At 43.4% G+C, this 26,261-nt stretch overlaps 1 protein-coding gene across 1 annotated transcript in view; it reads right to left on the reverse strand.

The window, feature by feature from the left end:
• STARD8 (StAR related lipid transfer domain containing 8) overlaps positions 1–22,398 on the reverse strand; it is an 82,991-nt gene extending 60,593 nt beyond the window's left edge. The window contains exons 1-2 of the mRNA XM_072816689.1: positions 22,207–22,398; positions 2,133–2,166 (exon numbers count right to left, since the gene is read on the reverse strand). Coding sequence (XP_072672790.1) covers positions 2,133–2,166; positions 22,207–22,251 — 79 coding nt within the window. The 5' untranslated portion in view covers positions 22,252–22,398. The remainder of the gene's footprint in view (positions 1–2,132; positions 2,167–22,206) is intronic.
• Between the last annotated feature and the right edge of the window lie 3,863 nt (positions 22,399–26,261).

The raw sequence follows: 26,261 nt of genomic DNA on the forward strand, positions 1-26,261 counted from the left end.
CCTCAGTTGTGCCCCCCACTCCAAATCAGGCAGCCATCTTCACTGACGTCTTGTCTAGTAAACTCACTTTAGACCTCCTAAACTCATCAAGGGCTCAAGAAGCTGGTAACATTGGTCTCCTCCAAGAAGATTGTTGGGTGGTTGAGAGACGGGGGTGGGAAGACTTTATTTTTATATCTCTTGAAGTTTGAGACATATCAAGACATATTCCAAAAATAAATGAATAACAAACCAGAGAGTTCTGCTCCTTCCCTGAGCTAGATCTCGAAATAATATTTGTTCAGCATTTTAATATCTTAATGTATTATCTTGTATGATGCATACAAGAGCCCCATGCAATAAGCTCCAGTCCCAGTTCAGCTTTGTAGGTGGCAACTTTTTCTGACTGGCTCCACCCGCTAAAGGGACACTCCTCTTTCCTCAGGAAGCCACAGACCTCTCAGCCATCTGGTGCCTACCCTTCCAGGATTCAGCCCCATTGACTGAGCTTGGCACAGACATTCTAATGAGGCAACTTGGCAGTTGCAAGTGCATTAATCTGAGGGGGGTCACTATTTCAGGGTCTGAGGGGTTTCTTTTTAGCCTCTGCAGCTGGTATCTCTGAAATGGAGAAGTTTGTCCTTCTCCCAGTTTGGGCAGCCTGCAGATCTTGTACCCCCAGGAGCCTCTTTTGCAAAGCAGGAACTGTGCTCAGCAAGAAGTGCTAGAATGGTTATGGGGGAGGAGGTGGGGAGTGGAAGAGCAGCTGTATGCTGTATGCTGATCAACGCAGTGTTCCTACTTCAAAATAGGTCCCCTCTTGTCTGCTGTCATGGAATGCAAATAAACACTTCGCCCGGCCAACTCTTCTTCCTTTCTAACAGCCACCACCCAAGAACTCAAGATCCCGAGGTAAGAAAGTACTTGGGAGGTCACCAGATCCCCTCTCTGTCTTCAGGTAAAACTGTGCCCAAACTGGTTCCAACTACTTGAAGTGGTCTTCAAGAGCCAGAGATCAGATCATCTCTTCCAATGTCTCCCTAAGACGCCTCACACAGGCCCTTATCATGTCACTTGTTCATTGATTCCTTTCTGTTTCTGTGACCCTCAGCCCATCTTAAATCAAGTCATGAGCTCATCCTGAAGAAAAACTGTAGCCAGTGGGAATGGCTAAGGTCAGGCTGGAGCCAAGAGGATAGCTTAAATGACCTCAGCAAAGCTCAGCCGATGCCAGGAGTTCAGACTCTGGCAGCAAATTCATTCCTGGCCAGTATCCTTCTTTCTCTTCCTCCCCAAACCAGATATCCCCCTCTAGACAACTGTGTCCTCCTCAGTGAAAAAGCTGTGTCCAGAATGCCACTAACTTGCCCACACCCAAGTAGGACACCTGAGGCAGAAGGGAAATATGTAGTCAGGCTCAAAGAAACTTGTTAGAAAAAGGAGGGAATTTTTTCCCCTCAAGGCTATATGTATTCCCTCAGTCCTAAATAAGCCCTTTCAGATAAAGCAAGTGTTGGGAATATCACAGACACTGAATCCTAAATATCATGCTTCTTTCCTTTACCTTCCACTTACTTATTCCTTTTACCAATATACCTCCCGCCTGTAATTTACTTCCGGTGGAAAGTAGCACCTGAAAACAAGGGAAGCATATTGGATGGCTGCCACTTGCTAATGGTTCTTTTTTTTTTTTTTTTTTTTTTTTAAGGATTTTATTTATTTATTCATGATAGTCACAGAGAGAGAGAGAGGCAGAGAGACACAGGCAGAGGGAGAAGCAGGCTCCATGCACTGGGAGCCCGACGTGGGATTCGATCCCGGGTCTCCAGGATCGCGCCCTGGGCCAAAGGCAGGCGCTAAACCGCTGCGCCACCCAGGGATCCCTGCTAATGGTTCTTTAGGGGAATCCTCCCCTGGCTCTCTGACCAGAGAAAACTCTCCATCTGAGAAATAAAGAAGTTCTACATGTTCACTTCGTCCCAAAAGGAAAGTCTCGAAGAGGTTAGGAAATGCTCACTGGAGGGAGACAGAGAGGATGTTTCCAGATTTTGCATCTAGGCCATTGGTCAGGAACAAGATCAGCCAGCCCATGAAGACAACTGAGAAGCTCAGCCCCACTGTGTGACACTTGTGACCCCACCTCACATGCTTACCGATATTCTTCCTCCTCTGCCACAATGGGAAGCACTGCAAAGGAAACAGAGAAGAAATCAATACTTTGCAGAGACCAAAGCAATGTCAGAACTGGAAGGAATCTTTTGAGGTCAACAAGTTCAATCTACTCATTTTACAGAAAGATACACAGAGGCTTACAGAAAAGGAAAATTAAGTACAATAGGAAGCCAAGTAGAGCCTAGAAGCCTGGACTCCTAACTGCCTGATCCATAATACTTTCTTCCACTCCACTGACTCACTCCTCTGGTTCACTTCACTCTCATGGATTGGGGAGTTTCCTTAACTCAGGAGATTGGAGACAGTCTGCATAGCTCACAGTGCTGTTCCGAGAAGGGACAGTAAGGATTATCAAAGAATCAGTTAACGTTTTCTTGGCACGTACCGTCCTTGATTAGAAGCAAGATATGTTGGTGGGAAGGGCAGTATTTAGATTTGGAAAGCTCAAGTTCAGGACTACCTTATGTAACATTGAACATACCTTCTTGAGCCTCAGTCTTTATATCCCTAAGGCTATGGTAGTAATAATCCCAACCTCACAGGTTTTGTGAGAAATCAACTTACATGAAAGCACTTTTTAAAATGATAAAACACATCATAAATTCATTCATTCATTAAATATTTATAGGGCACCAGTACAATATAGAACCCCATGCACTATGCTAAAAGCTGTAGCAGTCATTGAAACAAATAAGGTCCCTATTCTCATGGAGCAGGGATAATGAATAGGTAAACAAATAAATAAGGAAGGAAATTTCAGACATCACTAAGAACCAAGAAGGAGAAACTAAAAAAATACCAGGATGAGATAGGGAATAGTAGGGTAGGAAAAATAGGGATAATTGCTTTAGAAAAGGTGGACAGAGAGGGTGTCTCAGAGAACCTGAACTCTTTTTTTAAGTTTTTATTTCATCCCAGTTAGTTAACATATTAGTTTCATGTATACAATATAGTGATTCATCAATGCCATACATCACTCTGTGCTCATCACAAGTGTACTTCTTAATCCCCATCATCCCTCTATCCCTCTCCCATCTGGTAACCATCAGCTAGTTCTCTATAATTAAGAGTCTGTTTCTTGGTCTCTCTCTCTCTCTCTCTTTTCCCCCTTTACTCATTTGTTTTGTTTCTTAAATTCCACACTAGTAAAATCACATGGTTTTTGTCTTTCTTTGACTGACTTATTTCATTTAGCATAATACTCTCTAGCTCCATCCATGTCATTACAAATGGAAAGACTTCATTTTTATTTATGGCTGAATGTACATACACAATAGAATATATATATTCTACTGTATATACACAATAGAATATACATATATATACACACATATGTATACCATATCTTCTTTATCCATTCATATGTTAATGTATACTTGGGCTGCTTCCATAATGTGGTTGTTATAAATAATGCTACTATAAACATAGGGGTATATGTGTCCTTTTGAATTAGTGGTTTTGTATGCTTTTGTAAATACCCAGCAGTAGAATGGCTAGATCATAGGGTAGTTTTATTTTTACTTTTTGAGAAACTTCCTTACTGTTTTCCAGGGTGGCTGTACCAGTTTACATTCCCACCAACAGTGTGTGAGGGTTCCTTTTTCTCCACAACCTCGCCAACACCTGTTGTTTCTTTTGTTGTTCATTTAAGCCATTCTGACAAGTGTGAGGTGATACCTTACTATACTTTTGATTAGCATTTCCCTGATGCTAAGTGATGATGAACATCTTTTCATGTGTCTGTTGGCCATCTGGATGTCTTCTTTAGAGAAATGGCTGCTCATGTCTTCTGCTCATATTTTCATTGGATTATTTGGTTTTTGGAAGTTGAGTTTTACAAGTTTTTAAAGTATTTTTTAAACTAACTCTTTATCAGGTATATCATTTACAAATATCTTCCCCCATTCTGCAAGTCACCTTTTAGTTTTGTTGATTGTTTCCTTCACTGTGCAGAAATGTTTTGTCTTGATGAAGTCCCAATAGTATTTTTGCTTTTTCATCCCTTGCCTCAGGAGACATATTTTACTAAGTTCCTATGGCTTTGACATCCTATGTTGTCAAAGAGGTTACTTCTCGTGCTTTCTTCCAGAATTTTGGTGGTTTCAGCTCTCACATTTAGATCTTTAATCCATTCTGAATTTTTTTTGTATATAGTGTAAGACAGTGTTCCAGTTAAATTTTTTTGCATATTGCTCTCCAGCTTTCCAAACACCATTTGTCTAAGAGACTGCCTTTTTTCCATTGGGTATTCTTTCTTGCTTTGTCAAGGATTAATTGATCATATAATTGCGGGTTTATTTCTGGGTTTTCTATTTTGTACTACTGATCTATGTGTCTATTTTTGTGCCTGTACCATGCAGTTTTGATTACTGCTGCTTTGTAATATAACTTGAAGTCTGAAATTGTGATGCCTCCAGCTGTGCTTTTCCTTTTGAAGATTGCTTTGGCTATTCGGGGTCTTTGTGGTTCCATACAAATTTTAAGATTGTTCTAGCTATGTGAAAAATGCTGGTAGTATTTTGATAGGGATTGCATTAAAATTGTAGATTGATTTGGGCAGTATAGACATTTTAAAAACATTTCTTCTTCCAATCCATGAGCATGGGATGCCTTTCCATGTCTTTATGTCATCTTCAATTTCTTTCGTCAATGTTTTATAGATAACAGAGTACAGATGTTTCACATCTTTAGTTAGATTTATTCCTAGGTATCTTATTATGTTGGGTGCAATTGTACACAGGATTGTTTTCCTGATTTCTTCCTCTGCTGCCTCATTATTGGTGTATAGAAAGGCAACAAATTTCTGTACAATGACTTTGTATCTTGCGACTTTACTGAATTCATGTATCAGCTCTTAGTTTTTGGTGGAGTCTTTCAGGTTTTTCTATATAGAGTATCATGTCATGTGCAAATAGTGAAAGTTTTACTTCTTCCTTACTGATTTGGATGCCTTTTATTTCATATATGTATATATATGTATATATATGTATATATATATATATTATTAAAGTTTGATTTGCCAACATATAGTATAACACCCAGTGTTCATCCCATCAAGTTCCCCCCTCAGTGCCCGTCACCCAGTCACCCCATCTCCCCACCCACCTCCCCTTCCACTACCCCTTGTTTTTTTTTTTTTCCAGAGTTAGGAGTCTCTCGTGTTTTGTCACCCTCTCTGATCTTTCCAACTAATTTTCTCTCCTTTCCCCTATAATCCCTTTCATTATTTCTTATATTCCCCGTATGAGTGAAACCAAATAATGATTGTCCTTCTCCGATTGATTTACTTCACTCAGCATAATACCTTCCAGTTCCATCCACGCCGAAGCAAATGGTGGGTATTCGTCATTTCTAATGTCTGAGTAATATCCCATTATATTTCTTTTTGTTGTCTGATTGCTGTGGTTAGGGTTCCAGTACTATGTTGAATAAATGTGATGAGACTGGACATCCTTGTCTTATTCCTGACCTTAGGGGAAAAACTTACAGTTTTTGCCCATTAAGGATGATGTTAGCTGTGGATTTTTCATAGATGGCCTTTATTACATTGAAGTATGTTACCTCTAAACCTACTTTGTTGAGGGTTTTTTATCATGCATGGTTGTTGTACTTTGTCAAATGCTCTTTCTGCATCTATTGAAATGATCATATGGTTTTTATCCTTTAATTTATTGATGTGAGGTATCACATTTATTGATTTGCAAATATTGAACGACCCTTGCAATCCAGGAATAAATCCCACTTGACTGTGGTGAATGATTTTTTTTAATGTACTGTTGAATTTGGTATACTAGTATTTTATTGAGAATGTTTGCATCCATGTTGATCAGGGATATTGGCCTGTAGTTCTCTTTTTTAGTGGAGTTTTATCTGGTTTTAGTATGAGGTAATGTTAGCATCATGGAAAGAATATGGAAATTTTCCTTCCTTTTCTGTTTTTTTGGAACAGTTTCAGAAGAATAGGTATTAACTCTTCTTTAAATATTTGGTAGAATTGGCTTGTGAAGCCATCTGGCCATGGACTTTGATTTGTTGGGCATAGTTTGATAACAGATTCAATTTCTTTGCTGATTATTAGTCTGTTCAAGTTTTCTATTTCTTCCTGCCTCAGTTTTGGTAATTTATACATTTCTAGGAATTAATCCATTTCTTGTAGGTTTTCCAATTTGTTGCCATATAGTTTTTCATAATATTCTCTTATAATTGTTTGTATTTCCATTGTGTTGATTCTTATTTCTCCTTTCCTGTTTGTGATTTTATTTATTTGAGTCTTTTCTCTTTTTTCCTTTATAAGTCTGGGTAGACATTTTTCAGTTTTACTATTTTTTTATTTTCAGAGAATCAGCTCCTGGTTTCATTGATCTGTTCTACTGTGGGGTTTTTATTTTGTTTTGTTTTGTTTTAGTTTCTATATCATGTATTTCTGCTCTAGCCTTTATTATTTCCTTCCTTCTGCTGGTTTTAGTTTTTGTTTCTTGTTCTTTTTTCAGCTCCTATAGGTGTAAGCTTAGGTTGTTTATTTGAGGTTTTTCTTGCTTCTTGAGGTAGACCTGCATTGCTATATACTTCCCTCTTAGAACTGCTTTTGCTGCATCCCAAAGGTTTTGGACCATTGTGTTTTTGTTTTCATTTGTTTCCACATACTTTTGTTTCTTCCTTTATCATTTGGTAGCACGTTATTTAAGCTGCATGTATTTGTGGTCTTTCCAGATATTTTCCTGTGGTTGACTTCTAGTTTCATAGCATTGTGTCAAAAAAGATGCATTCGATGATTGCTTTGTGGACTAATATGTGATCTATTCTGGAGAATGATCATGTGCACTTGAAAATAACATGTATTATTCTGTTTTAGGATGGAATGCTCTGAGTATATCCATCCTAAATCCATCTGTTCCAGTATGTCATTCAGAGCTATTGTTTCCTTATTGATTTTCTGCTTAGATGATCTATCTGTCCATTGATGTAAGTGGGTGTTCAAGTCCCCTACTGTTATTGTATTTTATTGATTAGTACCTTTATGTTTGTTTTTAACTGTTTTATGTATTTTGGTGGTCCTATATTGGGTGCATAAATATTTATAATTGTTATATCTTCTTGTTGGATTGTCTCCTTATTATTATACAGAGGACCTGAACTTTGAACAGAGGACTACATAAGACAGAGCCAGTAATGTGACAATCTGGGTGCAGAATATTCCAGGCAGAGGTTGAAGAGAGAGGCAAGGGCTTTAAAGGCCAGGGGGATAATGTGGACTTTGATTTAAATTACACTAGGAAGCCATTGGAGGGTGTAGAGAAGAATGACAATATCTGATTTTCACCTTTAAAAAATCACTCTCTGGTTGCTATATGGGGAATGAATTGTGGAGCTAGAGTGGAAGCAGGGAGACCTTTTAGGAGGCTTTTGCAGTAGTTCAGGAAGGCAATGTCAAGATGTTAATTTGAAAGTTAGGAAGAAAAGAAAGAAGGGTTTCTCTTATGCAACCAATCAAAATCTTTTTTTTTTTTAATTTTTTTTGAAATTTTATTTATGATAGTCACAGAGAGAGAGAGAGAGGCAGAGACACAGGCAGAGGGAGAAGCAGGCTCCATGCACTGGGAGCCTGACGTGGGATTTGATCCCGGGTCTCCAGGATTGTGTCCTGGGCCAAAGGCAGGTGCCAAACCGCTGCACCACCTAGGGATCCCCCAATCAAAATCTTATTGAGAAAGGAGTTGCCATAATATTTGTGATCTTTCTTATCCCCTGGAAATGATTGCCACACCAGGTGCAAACATTTGACTACAATGATTTCTAGTCTTAGGGGATTAGTTTCAGCCTTAGATCACTTTAAAATGGTAAAGTTCAGCTCCACCATGGTAGACTACAAGACAATCTGGTGAATCTTCAACCCACAATTGGCCACAGGAGAGAGGAGGGGTGGGAGGTGTTCCCCTGAGTGTTCATTGACAAGGACCTTGAGGGATGCTAGTATGAGAGAGATGGCAAATCATAGAATGAGATAGGTGTAAAAAAAAGGAGAAAGTCTAATCAAGAGTGATACAGAATTCCTCTATAAGCTACAAAGAGGCCTATGATTAAGCAAGTCAATAAAATTCTCAGTGGTGGACAAGAGAGGAGTAAAAGAAAAGGATAAGGGAGTGGGACAGAGGGTGGAAGCAGTCCCCTGTGAGGTCCTAAATGTGACCATTCTGGGAAATTGAACTGATGTGTGGAACAGACTGTTACTCTGCTATTCTATTCACATTAAATTCCCTCTTCTCCCACTCTATCCTCCAACCCATCGTGGGTATAACAGAATTAAAGATAGTTCAGGAGCTAATTAGTCTTTAATTTTACATAGGGATTTACAGGTTACAAATAAGTGATCTTGTTTGTCAGATGCATTCCACATGGTAGGTTTTGTTTTGTTTTGTTTTGTTTTTTTATCCTCATGTAGCACATGAGGAAAATGAGGTCCAGAGAAGTGAAATGACTTACCCAAGGTCACAGCTAGAAAATGTCAGAACCAAATTTATACTTTGGGCCTATGGAGCTCCCAATTTTATTGCATCCTATTCTTTCTTCCTGGGGTCCAGGATAACTTTGGCTGGGCCAGAACTATGAGTCCCATTCCACTTTGGACCCTGATCTTCATAGCTGAGAACCTTACAGGGAAAAGTGAGGTATAAACTTCTACATTAGAGAGCTCTGCTTCAGAGTGGAGGCTCCTTTTGTTTCCTGTTGTAGAATATATTCCTCACACTTGGGAGTATTCTGAACCCAGGAGTCCAGCAGAGATGGCCACAAAGGACCAGGATTAGTGGTGACAGTCTTCCCATCATTTGTTCATTCATTCATTCACTCCCTACAAGCCTCCTCAGGGCCAACCCTGTCCTAAGTACTCAGGGATTCAAACAAATCAGACACATTCCCTGCCCTTGAATAATTCACAGCCAAGTGGGTGGAAGGGGAAACCATGTGTACAAATCATCACAATTCCATGTAAGTGCTATTGGAAAGTATAAAACCCTGTGGAACTGAGCAAATGGAGTAATTAGTTGCTGGGAGTGCAGATGCATTGTCATGAGGGCCTTTATGAAGGAAGCAGCATTTGGAACAGGTCTTAAAGGATGAATAGTTGTTCATAAGGCAGACAAGAAGGCAAAGAGCATGGCAGGTAGAGAGAAGAGCATAGAAAAGGGCAAGGAGGTATAAAAGCGTGTGGTTGTGGAAGTGCATAGTCTGGCTGAAGAGTAGGGTAAGAAATGAGTCTGGAACAGGGAGTAGGGGCCAGATTACGAAAGACCTTGTAGGTCATGTTAAGGAACTTGGACTTTATCCTGAGCCCAGTGGGGAGCCATTGAAGGAGCTTAAACAGAAGCCTACCATAGGTCAGATTTATATTTCAAAATATTATTATGTCTATTGAGTGAAAAACAGATTGGGAATGGGACTGGGGGAGGTTGGATAAAACTAGAAACAGGCCAGATTGGAGCATTGGCCTTTGGGACAGAAAAGGAAAGGACCGATATATGCACTATTTATGTGGTAAAACCAAAGTCAGCAATAGGATTGTGAGAGCCTAAAAAAGAAGTCAAGGATGAATCCAGTTTCTAGACTATGCAACCGGGTGGATAATAGGGCTAGTAACTGAGGCCGGGAATGGAGAAAAAGGCATGGTTGGGGTGAGGGGCGAGGGGAATCTTCCTTTTGTCATGGAATCACGGCTTTTTTGAACCTGTTGGATTTGAGGAGTCTGTGGAGAATCCACTTGGAGCTGTCCAGAAGGCACTGTGGTAGACTTACAGATGTGAAATCACACAGAAACAGATATGGTCCCTGCACTTGAGGAACTTGCAGTCTAGTGGGCAATAGAGTAGCCCACATAAAAAGACAAATCAGGAGTTTTTGAGAGAAACAGGGGATCATGTTGAAAGTGTGAAAAAGAGGGACGCCTGGATGGCTCAGCAGTTGAATGCCTGCCTTGGCTCAGGTTGTGATCCTGTGGTCCTAGAATCAAGTCCCGCATTAGGCTCCCTATGGGGAGCCTGCTTTTCCCTCTACCTATATCTCTGCCCTCTCTGTGTATCTCTTATGAATAAATAAATAAAATCTAAGAAAAAGAAAAGAAAGTGTGAAAAAGAGAGAACAGGAGCTAAAAAGGGGATGGGAGCAGAAAGCTGGTTGCCGTGTGAGAAGGTAGGAAGTCTGAGCAGGGTGGTTTGGAGACCAGCTGCAAAGGCTTCTGACAGAGCTTATCCTGACCCGAGGAGTCCTCAGCCATAATTGGTTAGGACAGACCTCACTCTCTATAGCAACTTCTCTGCTGGGCCGGCAAGTACTATGACCAGCCCTTGCCCTGCTATCTCAGGGCAAGCCCGGAGACTTTTCAAACTTTCTTTGCCTGGTTTCTCTGCTTGCCCTCATCCCCTTGCCTGCCCTGTGCCACAGACCTAGGCCTAGAGCCAGTCATAAGAGCACGTTCTTCACATTCCAGCCTCCCCCAGCCCTATCAGCTAGGCCACACAGAGCCCTATTCACAGCATGACCCTCTCAGCCTCCAGAGTGGGCATTCACCACCTCCACACCCAGCCCCAGCTGGTGATTTGCCAACACAGAATGAGGCCACTGTGGGAAGCAGGCTCTTCTGATTCCTCAAGAGCTGACTTCTCTTCATCTTAGGGTTTCTCTGCTGGGATGGGGTACACTGGGTCTGGCCACTAGTATGTGCATGAGTATGCATGTATGTCCTATACACTCAGCTAACTTCCTCTAGTCTAGGCCTAGAATATGTACTGTGTGGGGCTGGACACAGAGGTAGGTAAGACACAGGCTAGGTCTTTACAGGAGCTCACAGTCCAGTATGGAGACATATGGGTATATGAAGGGCATTGTGTGGGCTGAGTCTGGAATCATCCTGCCACCAGGTTCTAAATTGGAGCACTGGTGTTATGATGCCACTTTTAAACCCCATTCCAGAGGACTGGGAACATGTGCTCATGTTCAGGGTGTGAAATCTCAGGGGATGCTACAGGCCTGAGGGATGTCAATCTCTTTCCTGGAAAGGGGAAAGGAGACCTGATTTGAGTAAGACTGACCAGCACAGGCATTCTGGGCTTGACCATGTGCCTTTGACCAATTATTTGCTGGTCCTCCAATTCTTTGTTGCCTATAATGATAGGCAAGTCCTTGACAATTCTCATTGTCCCATCACAGGGAGGGGGGTAAGGGACAATCCAAGCAGTGAAAGGGCAATGAAAGACATGACTTCTAGAAGGTCCCAGAGTCTGGGACAGCCTTTTGAGGAATTCCCAGAGGATCTACTTCTTTTGTCTCCTCTTTGAGGGTACAAGCTATTCTACGCTAGCTTGGTGTGGGGCCTCTCAGAAAGCCTGACTGTCTTCTCCTAGCCACCAGAACCCTAGATATGGTGGTCTCATATCCACTCACCTGCCCCCCAAAAGAGTACCTGACTCTGACCTGTAGCCTCAGCAATGCTTATCTGCATATCATTTTATAACTTCTCCCACGACAGAAATTCTTGCTGCCTTGAACCCTTCTCACCTTAATTCCTTTCTGCCAGTTATGGAAAGGCCTCTTGTCCTCCTCTCCCACTCCCCATTTCATACCTGGCCAGCAGGGCTGTTCTAGGACCAGCTTTTTGCTTTTGGGCCTCTTTCCCCCAGCCTTTTGTCCTTTACTGTCCTTCTGCCTCCACAGCAGGCAAGATAGCAGGCCAGGAAGGAGAGCAAGCTTGTAGCTGCAGCCTCCAGGGTTTCTTTGGATAATCCCAGGAATGTCATATCCCTAAGGCTTGACTTTCCCACCAACCAACAGGGACCTTCCTTCCTGCCCAGAGCTCGAGAGTTCTAGGAGAAGGGCCTTGGATGGGAAGGATGCGGAGGGACTGAAGGGGAGAGACAGTGGTTCCAAAGTGGAGTAAAGCCTCTTTTCCAGACTCTGGGCTAGTCCAACAAGGGGTGGGAGTAAGGGTGGGGAGAGGAGATGAAGAAATCACCTAAAAAAAAAACCATTTCCTGAACCTGAAGGTAGTAACATCAGTATTTCCTACTGTCTTTTAACTTCCAGAGGATGTTCCCAAGTTCAGGCTCTCATCAGGCAGGTAAATCTTATTTTTCAGATGAGGAAACTGAGAGCACAAACCATGGAGCCAGGATCACCTAGAGCAACCAAGCAATTATCTTCAAATTTCACTCAAATTTACTGAGCACTTACTATGTGGTAGGCCCTTTTGTAAATGTCATCATTGCAAACAGTTATGAGGTAAATAATATTCTCCATATGTTGTACATGAGGAAACTGGGGCTCAGAGAGGGGAAGTAGAGGCTGACCCTGGGCTAGCAGATTGGTGCCCTGTTTCCAGCAGCTACTGTATTATATCATTATATCATATTCTTCTCCCAAGATCCAAGGGTGACCCAGCCCAAGACAGAGGAGAGTCCAGGGAAAATTAGCCCATACTACTTTCCAGGGCCTCAAGCCCCATTACCCAAGTGTAGGGCTTCCTTTCTTCTGCCCCTTGGCAACTTCGGCCTTGGAACTGCCAGTTGAACTGGACTTCAAGGTCTCTTGTTGCAGCAGCAGCAGCTTGAGGGGTGGGCCAGAGCGGTGGGGTCAAGGAGCTCCACTCCTTTAAACCTCTGTGAACCCCACCCCCCATCCCAGCACAGGCCATTTGAGCTGCTGCTCCCTGTTATTATTCCTAGTGACTTGGAAATGCAGGCCCGGCCCTGGCTCCCAGAGCTTGCCAAGCCTCCAGCTGTTTTCAGGCCCTACTGGACCTCCCGGTAGGGAAGACCAACCTCCAGGGCAGGCTCATTTTCCTGAGCCTGAGTTTCCTTCCCCTTCCCCAGGGACCTTGCATAGAAATCACTGACATTCAGGGAGCAGTTTTTTCCCACTTTGCTTGGAGGTTCAAAGAACTATATATGAAATATAATGAGAGTGGCAGAGCTGGAAAGACTCTCAGAGATAAACCAGTCTAAAATAGTCACTTTATAGATAGAGAAACTGAGCGGAGATGACATAAACATAGTATATAAAACATGGACTTTGGACCTGGATTACGTGAGTTTAAAATCCCAATAATAGCTGTGTGACCCTGGATAAGTTTCCTAACTTTTTTTCTCTGTTTCCATAAAATGAGGATGATGGCAATAATAGCCTTGCAGTTAGTGTGATGATAAACTGAGTTAATATATGTGAAGGGCATGGAACAGTGTCTACCACATAATGTGTACTCTATAAATGTTAGCTAATACTAGTTTTAACTTTCTGCAGTACTTTGGAGGGAAAACAAACCTGGCATTGCCAATCTGCAAACTTTTCCAGTTACTTCTGCCTTCACCAGCCATATTGTCAGATATGTCTTCCACCACCCGCCCCCCACCCCCAGCAGCCCGCCCTCACACTTCTTTCGGTGCCAATGAGACTAAAGGTAAAGTAAAAATTAATGTCCAAGACATAAGTCAGAGTCAAAGCTTTGCTTCCTACTCCCCATCTCACCTCCCCAGTGCCCATCTCCATCTCTCCTAGTTCCCAGGACAAATACTGTTCAGTCTCTTGATGACTTGATCAAATAGCACCAATTGTGCTGAAATGGTGCAACTGGGAAAAAGAGACACAATGGTTAGGAATTCAGATCAGGTAATTCTGGAGGTCTCCATTTTCACCTTCATGCTGGGCCCACTGTTAAGATTGTTCTGGCAATGCTGTTGCAGGAAGGACTGGGAACTCCAATTTAGCCATTCTCTTGCCTTGAAGACTAAGTGAGATTGCCAGGCACTGATGCTAGATATATAAAATTTGTTAAGTTCCATTCCCTGGCATTTTCTGGACTGAATCAGTCATATACACCAACGGGGCACTTGGGGGTGAGTATGAAAATCTGTCATTTTAAATCCACAAGACAGTAAGTTCCATGAGGTTAGAGACCTGCAGCTATTTTGTTAACCATTACCCATCTCCTCAGAGCCTGACACAGCATCTGGCACATAGTTAGCCCTGAATAAATATTGCTTGGTAATGAGTGAAGGAATGAATTCCTCAAGGCTATTCCCAGTTTAAAGAAACCTCCCATTTTCTTCAAGATAATAATAAATGAACATGTCAACAGGCCTTGTCATCCTTGTTTCATTGCAACCTTGGGAGGTAGGAATTATAATCTTTCCCAGTGTATAAATAATAAAAATGGTTAATGCTCACTAACTATGTGCCTGGTGCTTTTCTAAGTGCTTGATACATGGTAACTCAGGTCTCATATGAAGTGAGTACTATTATTAGCTCCATTTTACAGAGCAGGAAACTAAAGCTCAAAGGGGTGAAGTAATTTTCTCAAGGTCACACAGCTAGCAAGTTGTGGCTCAGAGAGTGAACAGCTCGACTTCATGTTTTGTTATTTTGGACACCCTGTTTTTTTTTTAATTTATTTTTTATTGGTGTTCAATTTACTAACATACAGAATAACCCCCAGTGCCCGTCACCCATTCACTCCCACCCCCCGCCCTCCTCCCCTTCTACCACCCCTAGTTCGTTTCCCAGAGTTAGCAGTCTTTACGTTCTGTCTCCCTTTCTGATATTTCCCACACATTTTTTCTCCCTTCCCTTATATTCCCTTTCACTATTATTTATATTCCCCAAATGAATGAGAACATATAATGTTTGTCCTTCTCCGACTGACTTACTTCACTCAGCATAATACCCTCCAGTTCCATCCACGTTGAAGCAAATGGTGGGTATTTGTCATTTCTAATAGCTGAGTAATATTCCATTGTATACATAAACCACATCTTCTTTATCCATTCATCTTTCGTTGGACACCGAGGCTCCTTCCACAGTTTGGCTATCGTGGCCATTGCTGCTATAAACATCGGGGTGCAGGTGTCCCAACGTTTCATTGCATTTGTATCTTTGGGGTAAATCCCCAACAGTGCAATTGCTGGGTCGTAGGGCAGGAACAGAAATCTCACAGAGGAAGACATAGACATGGCCAACATGCATATGAGAAAATGCTCTGCATCACTTGCCATCAGGGAAATACAAATCAAAACCACAAAGAGATACCACCTCACACCAGTGAGAATGGCGAAAATTAACAAGGCAGGAAAGCACAAATGTTGGAGAGGATGCGGAGAAAAGGGAACCCTCTTACACTGTTGGTGGGAATGTGAACTGGTGCAGCCACTCTGGAAAACTGTGTGGAGGTTCCTCAAACAGTTAAAAATATACCTGTTTTTTTTTTTCACTGCATCAAGAGTACCCTTGGCAAAGTTGAACTCCCACATACAAATTTGCAAGTCTCTCATTTTGACCTCTGCTTCTATAAGCATTCGCACCCCATTTCTAGATCCAAGGCAAGTCCCCTGGCTCTGTGCCTCCTCTTTCTTCTGTCTCCAACCTTACTCCCCCTTGAAGAAGACTTCCTACTCTTTTTCTCCATAAATCATCTCATCAGATTCTGATCCAACTGCATATCTATCATATGTTAGGCTTTTATATACATCATTCCATTGGAAACTCCATTAAGTCTTATCCACTGAGGAGAGGTGGCTTGCCCAAGACCACTCAGCTTAAATGTGGCAGAGGTGGGCATTACATCCAAGCCAGTTTGACTCCATGCCCAGTGTTCTTCCTGCCACACCAAGCTACCTTCTGTTCTGAGCCAGGAAATTCCTCCCAGGAAAGTTCCTAGATCACCCAGAAACCAACTCACGCTCTGTTTAAGTCCATGTGTGTCAATAACATTAGCACACCTATTCTTTTACTTCAACACATTGACCAGAACCTCACAAATATGTGACATATGTCAGCATCTAGGCAACTTACAATTAGCCACACAGAGACAATCCATAGTGTGCATTTTTCACCCATGTCAGGAGTCACTACCTGACACTCAAGTCAATTAAGCTATGGAAATGCAAAGAGAGGTCCTAAGGGTGAAGACTACTTCAGTGGGATATAAGATCTTGTCCTATCCTCACTAAGTGGTTTTCCCATGACCTGGGAGTATGTAATAATTCCTTTCTTTGGACCCAGTGATTGAGAGGTAACTGTAGGTATAAGTCTCAGATGTATAGGTATATACCTTCCACTTACACACACACACACACACATATTGGTTAAGGGACCTGTGGCAGTGTCCTCAGATGAAACAGGCTATTTGAGGGGTAGCTGGGTGTACAGTCAGTTAAGCATCTGACTCTTGGTTTCTGCTCAGGTCATGATTTCAAAGTTGTGAGATTGAGCCCCGCACTGGGCTCCATGCTCAGTGAGGAGTCTTTCTAGGACTCTGTTTCCCTCTGCCCCGCTTTCCCCCCTCAAATAAATAAATAAGTCTTAGAAAAAAAAAGAAACAGGATATTTGAGGTCATGAGCTTTACATCATTAGAAGTATGCAACAATGTCTGGCCCTCCTTTTGGCAAGATGTGATAGGACTCCTACATGGAATGTAGGAATGGCATCCAGAAGCATTTAAGAGTTTCTATAAATTCATATGCTATCCTGAATTCTCTACAATTCCTCCTGCCCCTCCCACAATGAATGCATACTGTATGTGGCAAATTGGTCTTGCTTGGGACAATAAGGGCAAAGGCCTGGAAAAGTAGATACATCCTGGAAGCTGGGAATACAGCTGCTAAATCACCCAGTTACTGTCACACTTTCACCCCATATCCTGCCAGACTGATTCTGGACAAAAACTAGGAAGTGGTGAGCTGGCCAGGGGACAGAAAGAGCCCCCGGTATGAAGAAGCACACATGAGTATGTGTGCTCACATGACTGTATATATGTACATAAATATGAAGGGGCAAAAGGAGTGTGAAGCACACACCCATATGAACAGGCGCCAAGGAGCCAGGTATAAGAACTGCCACATGCGGGATCCCTGGGTGGTGCAGCGGTTTAGCGCCTGCCTTTGGCCCAGGGCGCAATCCTGGAGACCCGGGATCGAATCCCACGTCAGGCTCCTGGTGCATGGAGCCTGCTTCTCCCTCTGCCTGTGTCTCTGCCTCTCTCTATCTCTCTGTGTGTGACTATCATAAATAAATAAAAATTAAAAAAAAAGAACTGCCACATGCAAGTCTCATGCACATTGTGGCAGTGCATTCATAGGAGAGAGTGTTTGAGAATATATCCTCGAGTGAACTCAGGAAAGCCCTTGATCTCCTATATACGAGTAAGTATGAGAGTACAGTGACTGGGGACAAGTGTCATGTCCCTTGTTGGACCATAACTGGATGGCTAAACTCTCTGAGGCTTTCCAGTTTACAAAGGACTTTTCTGTCCATAATTTGCTTTGCCTCCCATAGAAGCTTTGCAAGTAGGTGAGACAGGGATATTGCCATGTGTGCTTACTGTGCATGTATATGTGATATGTGTGTAGAAGTCCCACTTAGTATTGCCATTAGATTCTACCATAGACAAATTGTGTTTGGATTTTGCCACAGGGGGAGGAAAGAGATTATGTCTATGTAATAGACCTGGCTGTGTTCTGACTGCCCCCCTGTGACCTTGGGCACATCTCTTTCCATCTTTGTGCCTCATCCACAGTTTAGAAGGAGGGAAGGGAGAGGAACAGATGACCTCTATAGACCTTTCCATCTCTGATTATTGTATGACTATTTACCTGTTATAAGAGAAAATAATTGAGAGACAGCAGGGAGTATTTACCCTCTCAAAGTCACCTAGAGGTCATGGCTGAGATGGAGCTCCAGCCAGATTCTCCACCTCCCAGGTCAGTGCCCTCCAGAAATAGATATGTCCACCTGATACAAAGTGAGTTACATGAGAGAGGATCCAAATTCTGGTCACTTGTTATGTGCATAACACCATGTTAGGTGCCGGAAAGGAGCAAAAGGACACATCAAAGAAAGAGTCCTGTGTGCATGCATGTGTGAGTGTGAGGCTGGAGTGGGGACTGGACTCATATGCATCCTCGATTGCGCTGAGAGGCCATTGATACCTTTCGGGCCCTTGCTGGTCTCCAGGGAAGACACATCAGACACATATGGAACTATTTATACTGGGTTCATCTCACATCCAAACGTCTTGTCCCTTGGCTGCGCCTAACCCCAGTGCTGCTCAAGCAGTCCTGGGCCCTGGCCTGGTGTCTTGTTACCTTCCCAGTATCTCTGGCTTCTGAGGTGGCACCCTTCAGCTCCCAAATGGGCTGCTTCTGGTCCTAAACTCAGGCAGGGCCAGAGTAGAGTGCTGAAGGTAATATGCCTAAGGAGCAGATAAGACCTGAGATCTTGGGGATCCCTGGGTGGCTCAGCAGTTTAGTGCCTGCCTTTGGCCCAGGGCATGATCCTGGAATCCTGGGATTGAGTCCCACGTCGGGCTCCCTGCATGGAGCCTGTTTCTCTCTCTGCCTGTGTCTCTGCCTCTCTCTCTCTCTCTCTCTCTCTAATGAATAAATAAAATCTTTTTTTAAAAAAAGACCTGAGATCTTAACCCTGGAGTTTCCAAATATAGAATAACCCTTGTTTTTTGCCTTGGTGCCCCCCGGCATGCAGTTTGGAAATCTGCTTTCAACGAGTCATGTGTTGACCACCTACTCTATGCCGAACACCTTAAAGACATAACCGCTCCAAAGTCTCATAGCATCTCTGTGAGGCAGGCACTGATTAGTATCATTTTTTAGATAAGAAAACTGAGACTCAGAAAGGACTTGCTCAAAGGCAGCTAGTGTGTGTGTGTGTGTGTGTGTGTGTGTGTGTGTGTGTGTGTATCAGGTTGGGGGGGTTGGAATTCAAACCTAAGTTTCTCTGCTTCCCCTCCCTCTCATATATCTTTAGCTGTTAGAGAGCACTATATGGTATAGGATGGTAGGGGGCTTGGTGTCTCCATTAGGACCACAAGAAGGTTGAATGAGGTAATCTAAAAGATCCCTTTCAGCTATGGCAGACTACTACAGCCATGTCTCTGCAGTCAGCTCTCCCACAATCAGGCAATTGCTCATAAGGGGGCCTGGCTCAGAATGGGAAGGTGGCTCAGAGAAGCTCATGCCCTTAACTGGGCTTAGAAGCCCAGAAGGCCTGCCTATCTGACCAGGATCTCAAAGCAGTAGCATTGCAAAAGCAGCATGTATGTGGGTCTGGCAGGCTGCCTCTTAGCCCTGAGATGCAACCATGTGTTGATTCATATCTGCCATAGCCCTGTGTGTGGGCATGCATGCATATATACCTTTGTGCCATGTGAATGTTTTTGTATGTCTACATGACTTTGTCTATGTGCCTAGGTCTCTGTGTGTCTGCATGCTTATGCATGGGAAGGTATTGATTTGTGTACATGTGTGCCTATCTCTGTATGTGCATTCAGGCATATGTGTGTGAGTTTACATGATTGTGAATGTGCACTCTGTGTGTGTGTGTGTGCATTTGCATGTGTTTATTTTGATATGGATGTGTGTGCACACTTGAATGGTGTGTCTATGCATGAGTGTGTAACTATAACATATATATGTGTACATCCTATGTTTGTGGACATGCAGGAGTGGATGTGTATGTGTGTGTGTGCTAGTGTCTGGGACTGGGATAGAGGTCTCCAAGTCTTTTAGGGGGCTGTCCTGCCCCAACAATTTCTAAGAGACTGACATGGGCAGAGAGTTTTCTGGGAGTCTGAGACTGAGGTAATGAGTACAAAGTGATATAAATCCCTGCCAATCACCCAGATTGGTTAACCAGAGAGTAGAGGACAGTGGTGCCAATCAGGTGTCAAGTCTCACAGACATTTTTGCTTCTCCTCTGCCTTGCCCTTATCATTAGATCCATTTTTTTTTATCATCTCCTTGCCACCTAGCCTCATTGCCATCGCTGCCATCTTCCTGGCCTCTGCATCACCACTTGGGCCCTTCTAAACTGGAGTGGAAGGGCTGCTGGAGTGCATTTCTTAAAAGTGTCCATTGAATTATATCCTTACTTTACTGAAATCCTCCTGATCCCCTAAAACAACAGTCTCTGGACTTTGGAATATCATAGGTGAGAAAGACAATTTTGAAAGAAAGAAGAAAGAAGAAAGAAAAGAAAGAAGAAAGAAAGAAAGAAAAAAGAAAGAAAGAAGAAAGAAAGAAAGAAAGAAAGAAAGAAAGAAAGAAAGAAAAGAAAGAAAGAAGAAAGAAAGAGAACTGCAAACTTTTTATTTTGCTGAGGACAGATATTTTTAAAATTTCTCACTCTTGAACCCCACCCCATTGGAAGGACATAATAATCTCCAAATAAATAATAATCTTCTGAGTTGAATTAATTTAGCTTTCTGAAAATTGTACTACATCACTCTCACTTCTCTCCCATTTGACTGCAGATGGGTGAAAATCACATTTAGGACTCCCACTAGGTAAAGACCACAGCCCCAGGCATCAATTCTAAACCCTATGGGAGGCAGCCCCATTCCGCCTATCTAGCTTTTCTCCCCTCAGACCCTGTACTTGAGACTCCCTACAAAACCAGCCCTCCCCCAACTCGCCACCATTTGAATGCCTCCAGACTCTTGCTCACAAAATTCCCTCTGCCAGGCATGCCTGGAATGCCCTTCCCCCAATTTAGGACTGACAAAGTCTTCTCTTCCTTCAAGCCTCAGGCTCAGCCCAAATGTGACCTCCTGTGAAACTTTTCCAAGTCCCTTCTGGTGGAAGTGATTTTTCTTTCCAAGGGTCTCAGCCTTTCCTTTGTCCTATTTTACAGTCAGGCTACTTATTTAAAATTTTCCCTACTGAATTAAATTGTGTGACATCACATAGTGTCAAGAGAAGTAGGGACTTTAGGAGTTCAGACCCCAACTCTGTCAGGCATATCTGAATGACCTTCCCAAATCTTTTACAGTGTTCCTTCACCATCTATAAAAACAGGAAAACAATGGGTTTTGGTAAAGATTACCACCACAGTTAATGAATTGAAAGTGCCTATGTCCAGTACATGGCAGATACCAAATAACCATCAGTTCCTGGGATCTTGAGAGCAGAAATTATGTCCTCCACATCCTTGTGGGTCCTGTTGTGCTCATGTATTCCCCATGTCCAGGATATAGTAGGCACTCAACAAAAATTTGCTGACTGTTGGGCAGCCCCAGTGGCCCAGTGGTTTAGCGCCGCCTTGAGCCCAGGACGTGATCCTGGAGACCTGGGATCAAGTCCCACGTCGGGCTCCCTGTGTGGAGCCTGCTTTTCCCTCTGCCTGTGTCTCTGCCTCTCTCTCTCTCTCTCTCTCTCTCTTTCTCTCATGAATAAATAAATAAATAAAAATCTTTAAAAACATTTACTGACTGTCTAGCATATATAGTAGGTCTTGATAAAGACCTGTCACTTTTTTTACCACCTCTTTGAGAACAGAAGCCATGCCCCTTTTTGTCTTCATGTAACTCCTATGGTGCCTAGCACAGAGCTTGATATATGTTGACAGAAATTAGTAAGAGTAATCATAATAATAGTTACTGCCTCATGGGTGACGGGCACTGGGGGTTATTCTGTATGTTGGTAAATTGAACACCAATAAAAAATAAATTAAAAAAAAAGAAAACTAAAGAAGGAAAAAAATAAATAAATAAAAATAAAAGGAAATGTGTGTTCAGAAAAAAAATAATAATAGTTACTGCCTCTCATATGGATGCGCTATATATATCTATATCTATTTCTATATATCTATCTATATATATGCAAGGCATCATGCTAGGAGCTTTACACACATCTCTTTTACTTGCAAACACATGGTATATAAATAATAATACCAACTTCATCACCTTATAGAGATTGGTACCACTATTGTTTTCATTTTAAAGCTGAGGAAACTGAGGATCAAAGGAATTAAGTATCTTGCTTTTGTGGCAAGGCCTGGGAAGCAATAGACTTTTATGATACTCAGCTAGCCTACTTAATTTTATGGGAAAACAGTATACATTTACAGAGCTGGTTAAGTGACAAAAGCAAGACTTGAATCCAATTCTTTCTAGCTCCAAAGTAGTCTCAGAAGCCCACTTGCCTTCCAGCTGGCACACAGTGGTTCCCCAGCTGCCTTCTTCCCCTCTGAGCAGTGGAGTGGGCTGGGTCTGGGCAGCCACTTACCTTTACTTTCCTGAAGCAAGCCCAGAAAACATCCAGCAGAGGCATGGTGGAGAAGTGCAGGGAGCTGGGAGAGTCCAGCAGAGTTCTGCTGGGCACAGGCCTCCTTCTTTCTAGGGACTAGACTAGAGGGGATGCAGGCCTCCGTGAGAATCAGCCCTGGCCCTGTGCTCCATCAGCCATACTAGCGAGGAGAATAGAGACACAGAGCAGTGGTTGGCCTGAGTTCAGCTTGCCTCCTCTTCAGGCACCTCCCAGAGGGCCCTAGGGAGGGAAGTAGGGAGGGAGGGAGGGAGAGAGAGACTAGCTAAGGAGGAGGGACCAGGAGGCGGGTCACTGATTCAAACTCGGCACCCTTAAGCAATTGGCTGGGAGTGGAGAGCAATGACAGTTGAAATTCCTTGAACATTACAGTTCCCAAGCTTGGACTGTCCAGCCTGCCGGCTGGCTCACCAATCAGTCTGCCACCTGCATGCTGGCATGCATGCCTTCTTGCCTCCTGCTGAATGACACACCAGCGATCCGTGGAGGCCTCTGGGTATAATCAAGACCACACAGGGGCTGTGGAAAGAGTGCCAGGAAAAGAGCCCAGGAGGAGAACATTCAACCCAGGCAGGACCTAGGCAAGTGTGAAGGCAATTGGCGGAAGTTGAAAAGCTATGAGCCTGGGAAACTTTCTTAGACATGAGACTCTAGGCCCTTGATCACTGGGTCACTCTCCAACTCCACTTTAAAGCTAAGAATAGTGAATCACTCTGGCACCCTGGGGAGGCATTTTCCTTTCTGGACCTCTGTTTTCCTTTCTGTGCAATGAAAGGCAGGGTCACAGGTGTCTAAGTCTTAAGTATTTTGTATGACTCCTATTAGGGGTTAAGTACAGGACAAGTCTAGATGAAACTACATTCTGGACAACAATTACAGCTCCTTTCAGAATTTCTGTGCTGCCCGTAACAAGTCAGGTGATGTTCCAAGGAGAATCTGAGCCCACAAAGGCCATTTCATTGATATGCCTCAAGGCATCATAGCTCTCTTCCATCTCAGATAACCCGGGTGTATGCCCTTTGCTGACATCTGAGGAGATGATGTTTTCCTCCTTTATCTACTCCCATGCTCAGAAACCTCCAGATCTAGAAGTTTAGCTTGGAATCTGAGCTTGAACCTCCTGGAAACACTGAAGTCAGTTCTTTCAGGAAGAATAAAGTTAGCACTAGGCAGTTCTAGAGGTTTTATGGGCAGGAAGCTCTTAAGAAGCAGTGATTCTTCCCTCCCCCAAGCCTCAGCAGGCCGGGTGCTGTGGCTGGCAGCCAGAAGACTCCTAGGAACCCCATGGCAAAAGGCCAGGCATGAGTCTCTGGGGGCATGTGTCATCACAAGGCCGAGAATAACTTACTCCCCTTGGCCTCACTTCCTGTTCAGAGACCCCAGCTGGGGTCTTTGAGGACTTTCCTCATTGGTGGCTTGATCCAGAGGTTTGTCCCAAGAGTCTGCAAGAATCTTTCCACCCCTCCTTACAACTTATTCTGTGGCCCTGTTTTGCGATTTGTCTCCTGGGGAGGTTATGATGACTGACCTCTCATTCTCTCTCTAGCCTGGACCTCTGGGTTGCCTCAGATGTCTGTTCTGTTTGGCCCTGTTAGGATGATGATCAGCCCTAGACAAGACAAGCCTCCTTCCCACTCACCTCCAATGGACAGTCTTGTAAGGGCAGCTCCCTGCTACCAGGCAGAGTAGCATTCTGTCCTTGGAATATATGCCCTCTTCCCTCACAGCCAGAGACCTAATGATGGAGAACTATGAATCAACTGTTGGATACACTGTATGGCAGGAGAACAGACCTCCTAGGATGGCCACATGGCCTCTTGCTTCCTAAAGTCCATCTCCTTCTTTGGATTTAGGCCACTGGGAGGAGGTGGCTTTGGGCATTCACTCTGGAGGCAATACACTGACCTGAGAGACCAGGAGAATGGTTGCAGTTCTGGGCTTCTCATACCAGTTTAGCTTTGAGGATATTAGAAAACAGTGTTAAGCCCATGAACTCTGGAGGTAGACTGCCTGGATTCAGAACCTAGCTTTGTTACTTTCTAACTGGGTGACCTTGGGCTTGCTATGGACTTAGTTTCCCCATCTGTAAAATGGGGAATAATAATAGCACCTACGTAGTTGGGAGGTTTAAATTAATTAAGTTAAAGCATTTAGTATATATTTAGTATAGTGCCTGGCATAAGGTAAATTCTCAGTAGATGTTATCTGTTATTATTGAAGAAGCTAAGGCTTTGGGACCAGACAGACCTAGATTTGAATGCTGGTTCTGTTACCTTCTAGCAGTGCTCTCTTAGGAAACACACTTCATTTATCCAAGCCTGCTGCCTCATGTGTAAGCTGTGGATTAACTGTTTACATAAGAGGGCTAGTGCTGGGAGTCACTGAGAAAAAAAAAATCCATTTATACTTAGCAGACTCAGCACATAGTATATGTTCAATAGATATTAGTTCCCTTGCTCTTTCATCCTGTCCTGGATGTTCCTGACTCTCCCTGCTTCTGGTAAAGCAGAAAGAGTATTGATTTGGCATCATCCAGCCCTGAGTTCAGATCCAAGCCCAGCTGCTTTTTGGCTGTGTAACCACCTATAGCAAGTCACTTTATCTCTAGGACCCTGTTTCCCTGGCTGGAACATGAGGATGAGGATAGAGATATTGAATCAGCTCCCAGCCTTGTCATTAAGGAAGGAGGGACATGAAGAACCTGACACATAGTGGGTTCTGCCACTTAGCATGAATCTTCACGGGAACCTGGGTGGCTCAGTGGTTGACGATCTGCCTTTGGCTCAGGTCGTGATCCCAGGGTCCTGGGATGGAGTCCCACATCAGGCCCCCCACAGGGAGCCTGCTTCTCCCTCTGCCTGTGTCTCTGCCTCTCTCTGTGTGTCTGTCATGAATAAATAAAATATTTTTTAAAAAAATAACATGAATCCTCACTCTTCTTGTTCTTCCTTCTGCTTCCTACATCCCATAAGGGCTCTGAATCTGTGAGCGCTTCCCTTGCCTCATACCCAATACCTCCCAAGATCAGCGTGGTATATAAAGCCTGCTTTCTTTGATGGGGGTGGGGAGTTGGGATGAAGTTGAGGAAGGAGGTTGGGGGTATAGAAAGTGCAACAGTCATGAGAAAATGCTCCGCATCACTGGCCATCAGGGAAATACAAATCAAAACCACAATGAGATACTACCTCACACCAGTCAGAATGGGGAAAATTAACAAGACAGGAAACCAAAAATATTGTAGAGGATGCAGAGAAAAGGGAACCCTCTTACACTGTTGGTGGGAATGTGAACTGGGGCAGCCACTCTGGAAAACTGTGTGGAGGTTCCTCAAAGAGTTCAAAATAGACCTTCCCTACGACCCAGCAATTGCACTGTTGGGGATTTACCCCAAAGATACAGATGCAGTGAAACGCCAGGACACCTGCACCCCAATGTTTCTAGCAGCAATGTCCACAATAGCCAAACTGTGGAAGGAGCCTCAGTGTCCATTGAAAGATGAATGGATAAAGAAGATGTGGTTTATGTATACAATGGAATATTACTCAGCCATTAGAAATGACAAATACCCACCATTTGCTTCAATGTGGATGGAACTGGAGGGCATTATGCTGAGTGAAGTAAGTTAATCAGAGAAGGACAAACATTATATGCTCTCATTCATTTGGGGAATATAAAAAATTGAAAGGGAATAAAGGGGAAAGGAGAGAATATGAAAATATCAGTGAGGGTGACAGAACATGAGAGACTCCTAACTCTGGGAAACGAACAAGAGGTAGTGGAAAGGGAGGTGGGAGGGGGGTCGGGGTGACAGGCATTGAGGGGGGCCCTTGACGGGATGAGCACTGGGTGTTATGCTATATGTTGGCAAATTGACTCCAATAAAAAAAATAAAATAAAAAAGAAAGTGCAACAGTTAGGGCAGGGAGACAAGCTGGGGGTGGTGGTGGCTATCTATCACATGAACACTCACCAGGCCAGTTGCTTGAATTCCTTACCCAGGAACTGGCACTGCCTGT

This window comes from Canis lupus, chromosome X (genome assembly GCF_048164855.1).
Source record: "Canis lupus baileyi chromosome X, mCanLup2.hap1, whole genome shotgun sequence".
NCBI classification, from domain to species: domain Eukaryota; kingdom Metazoa; phylum Chordata; class Mammalia; order Carnivora; family Canidae; genus Canis; species Canis lupus.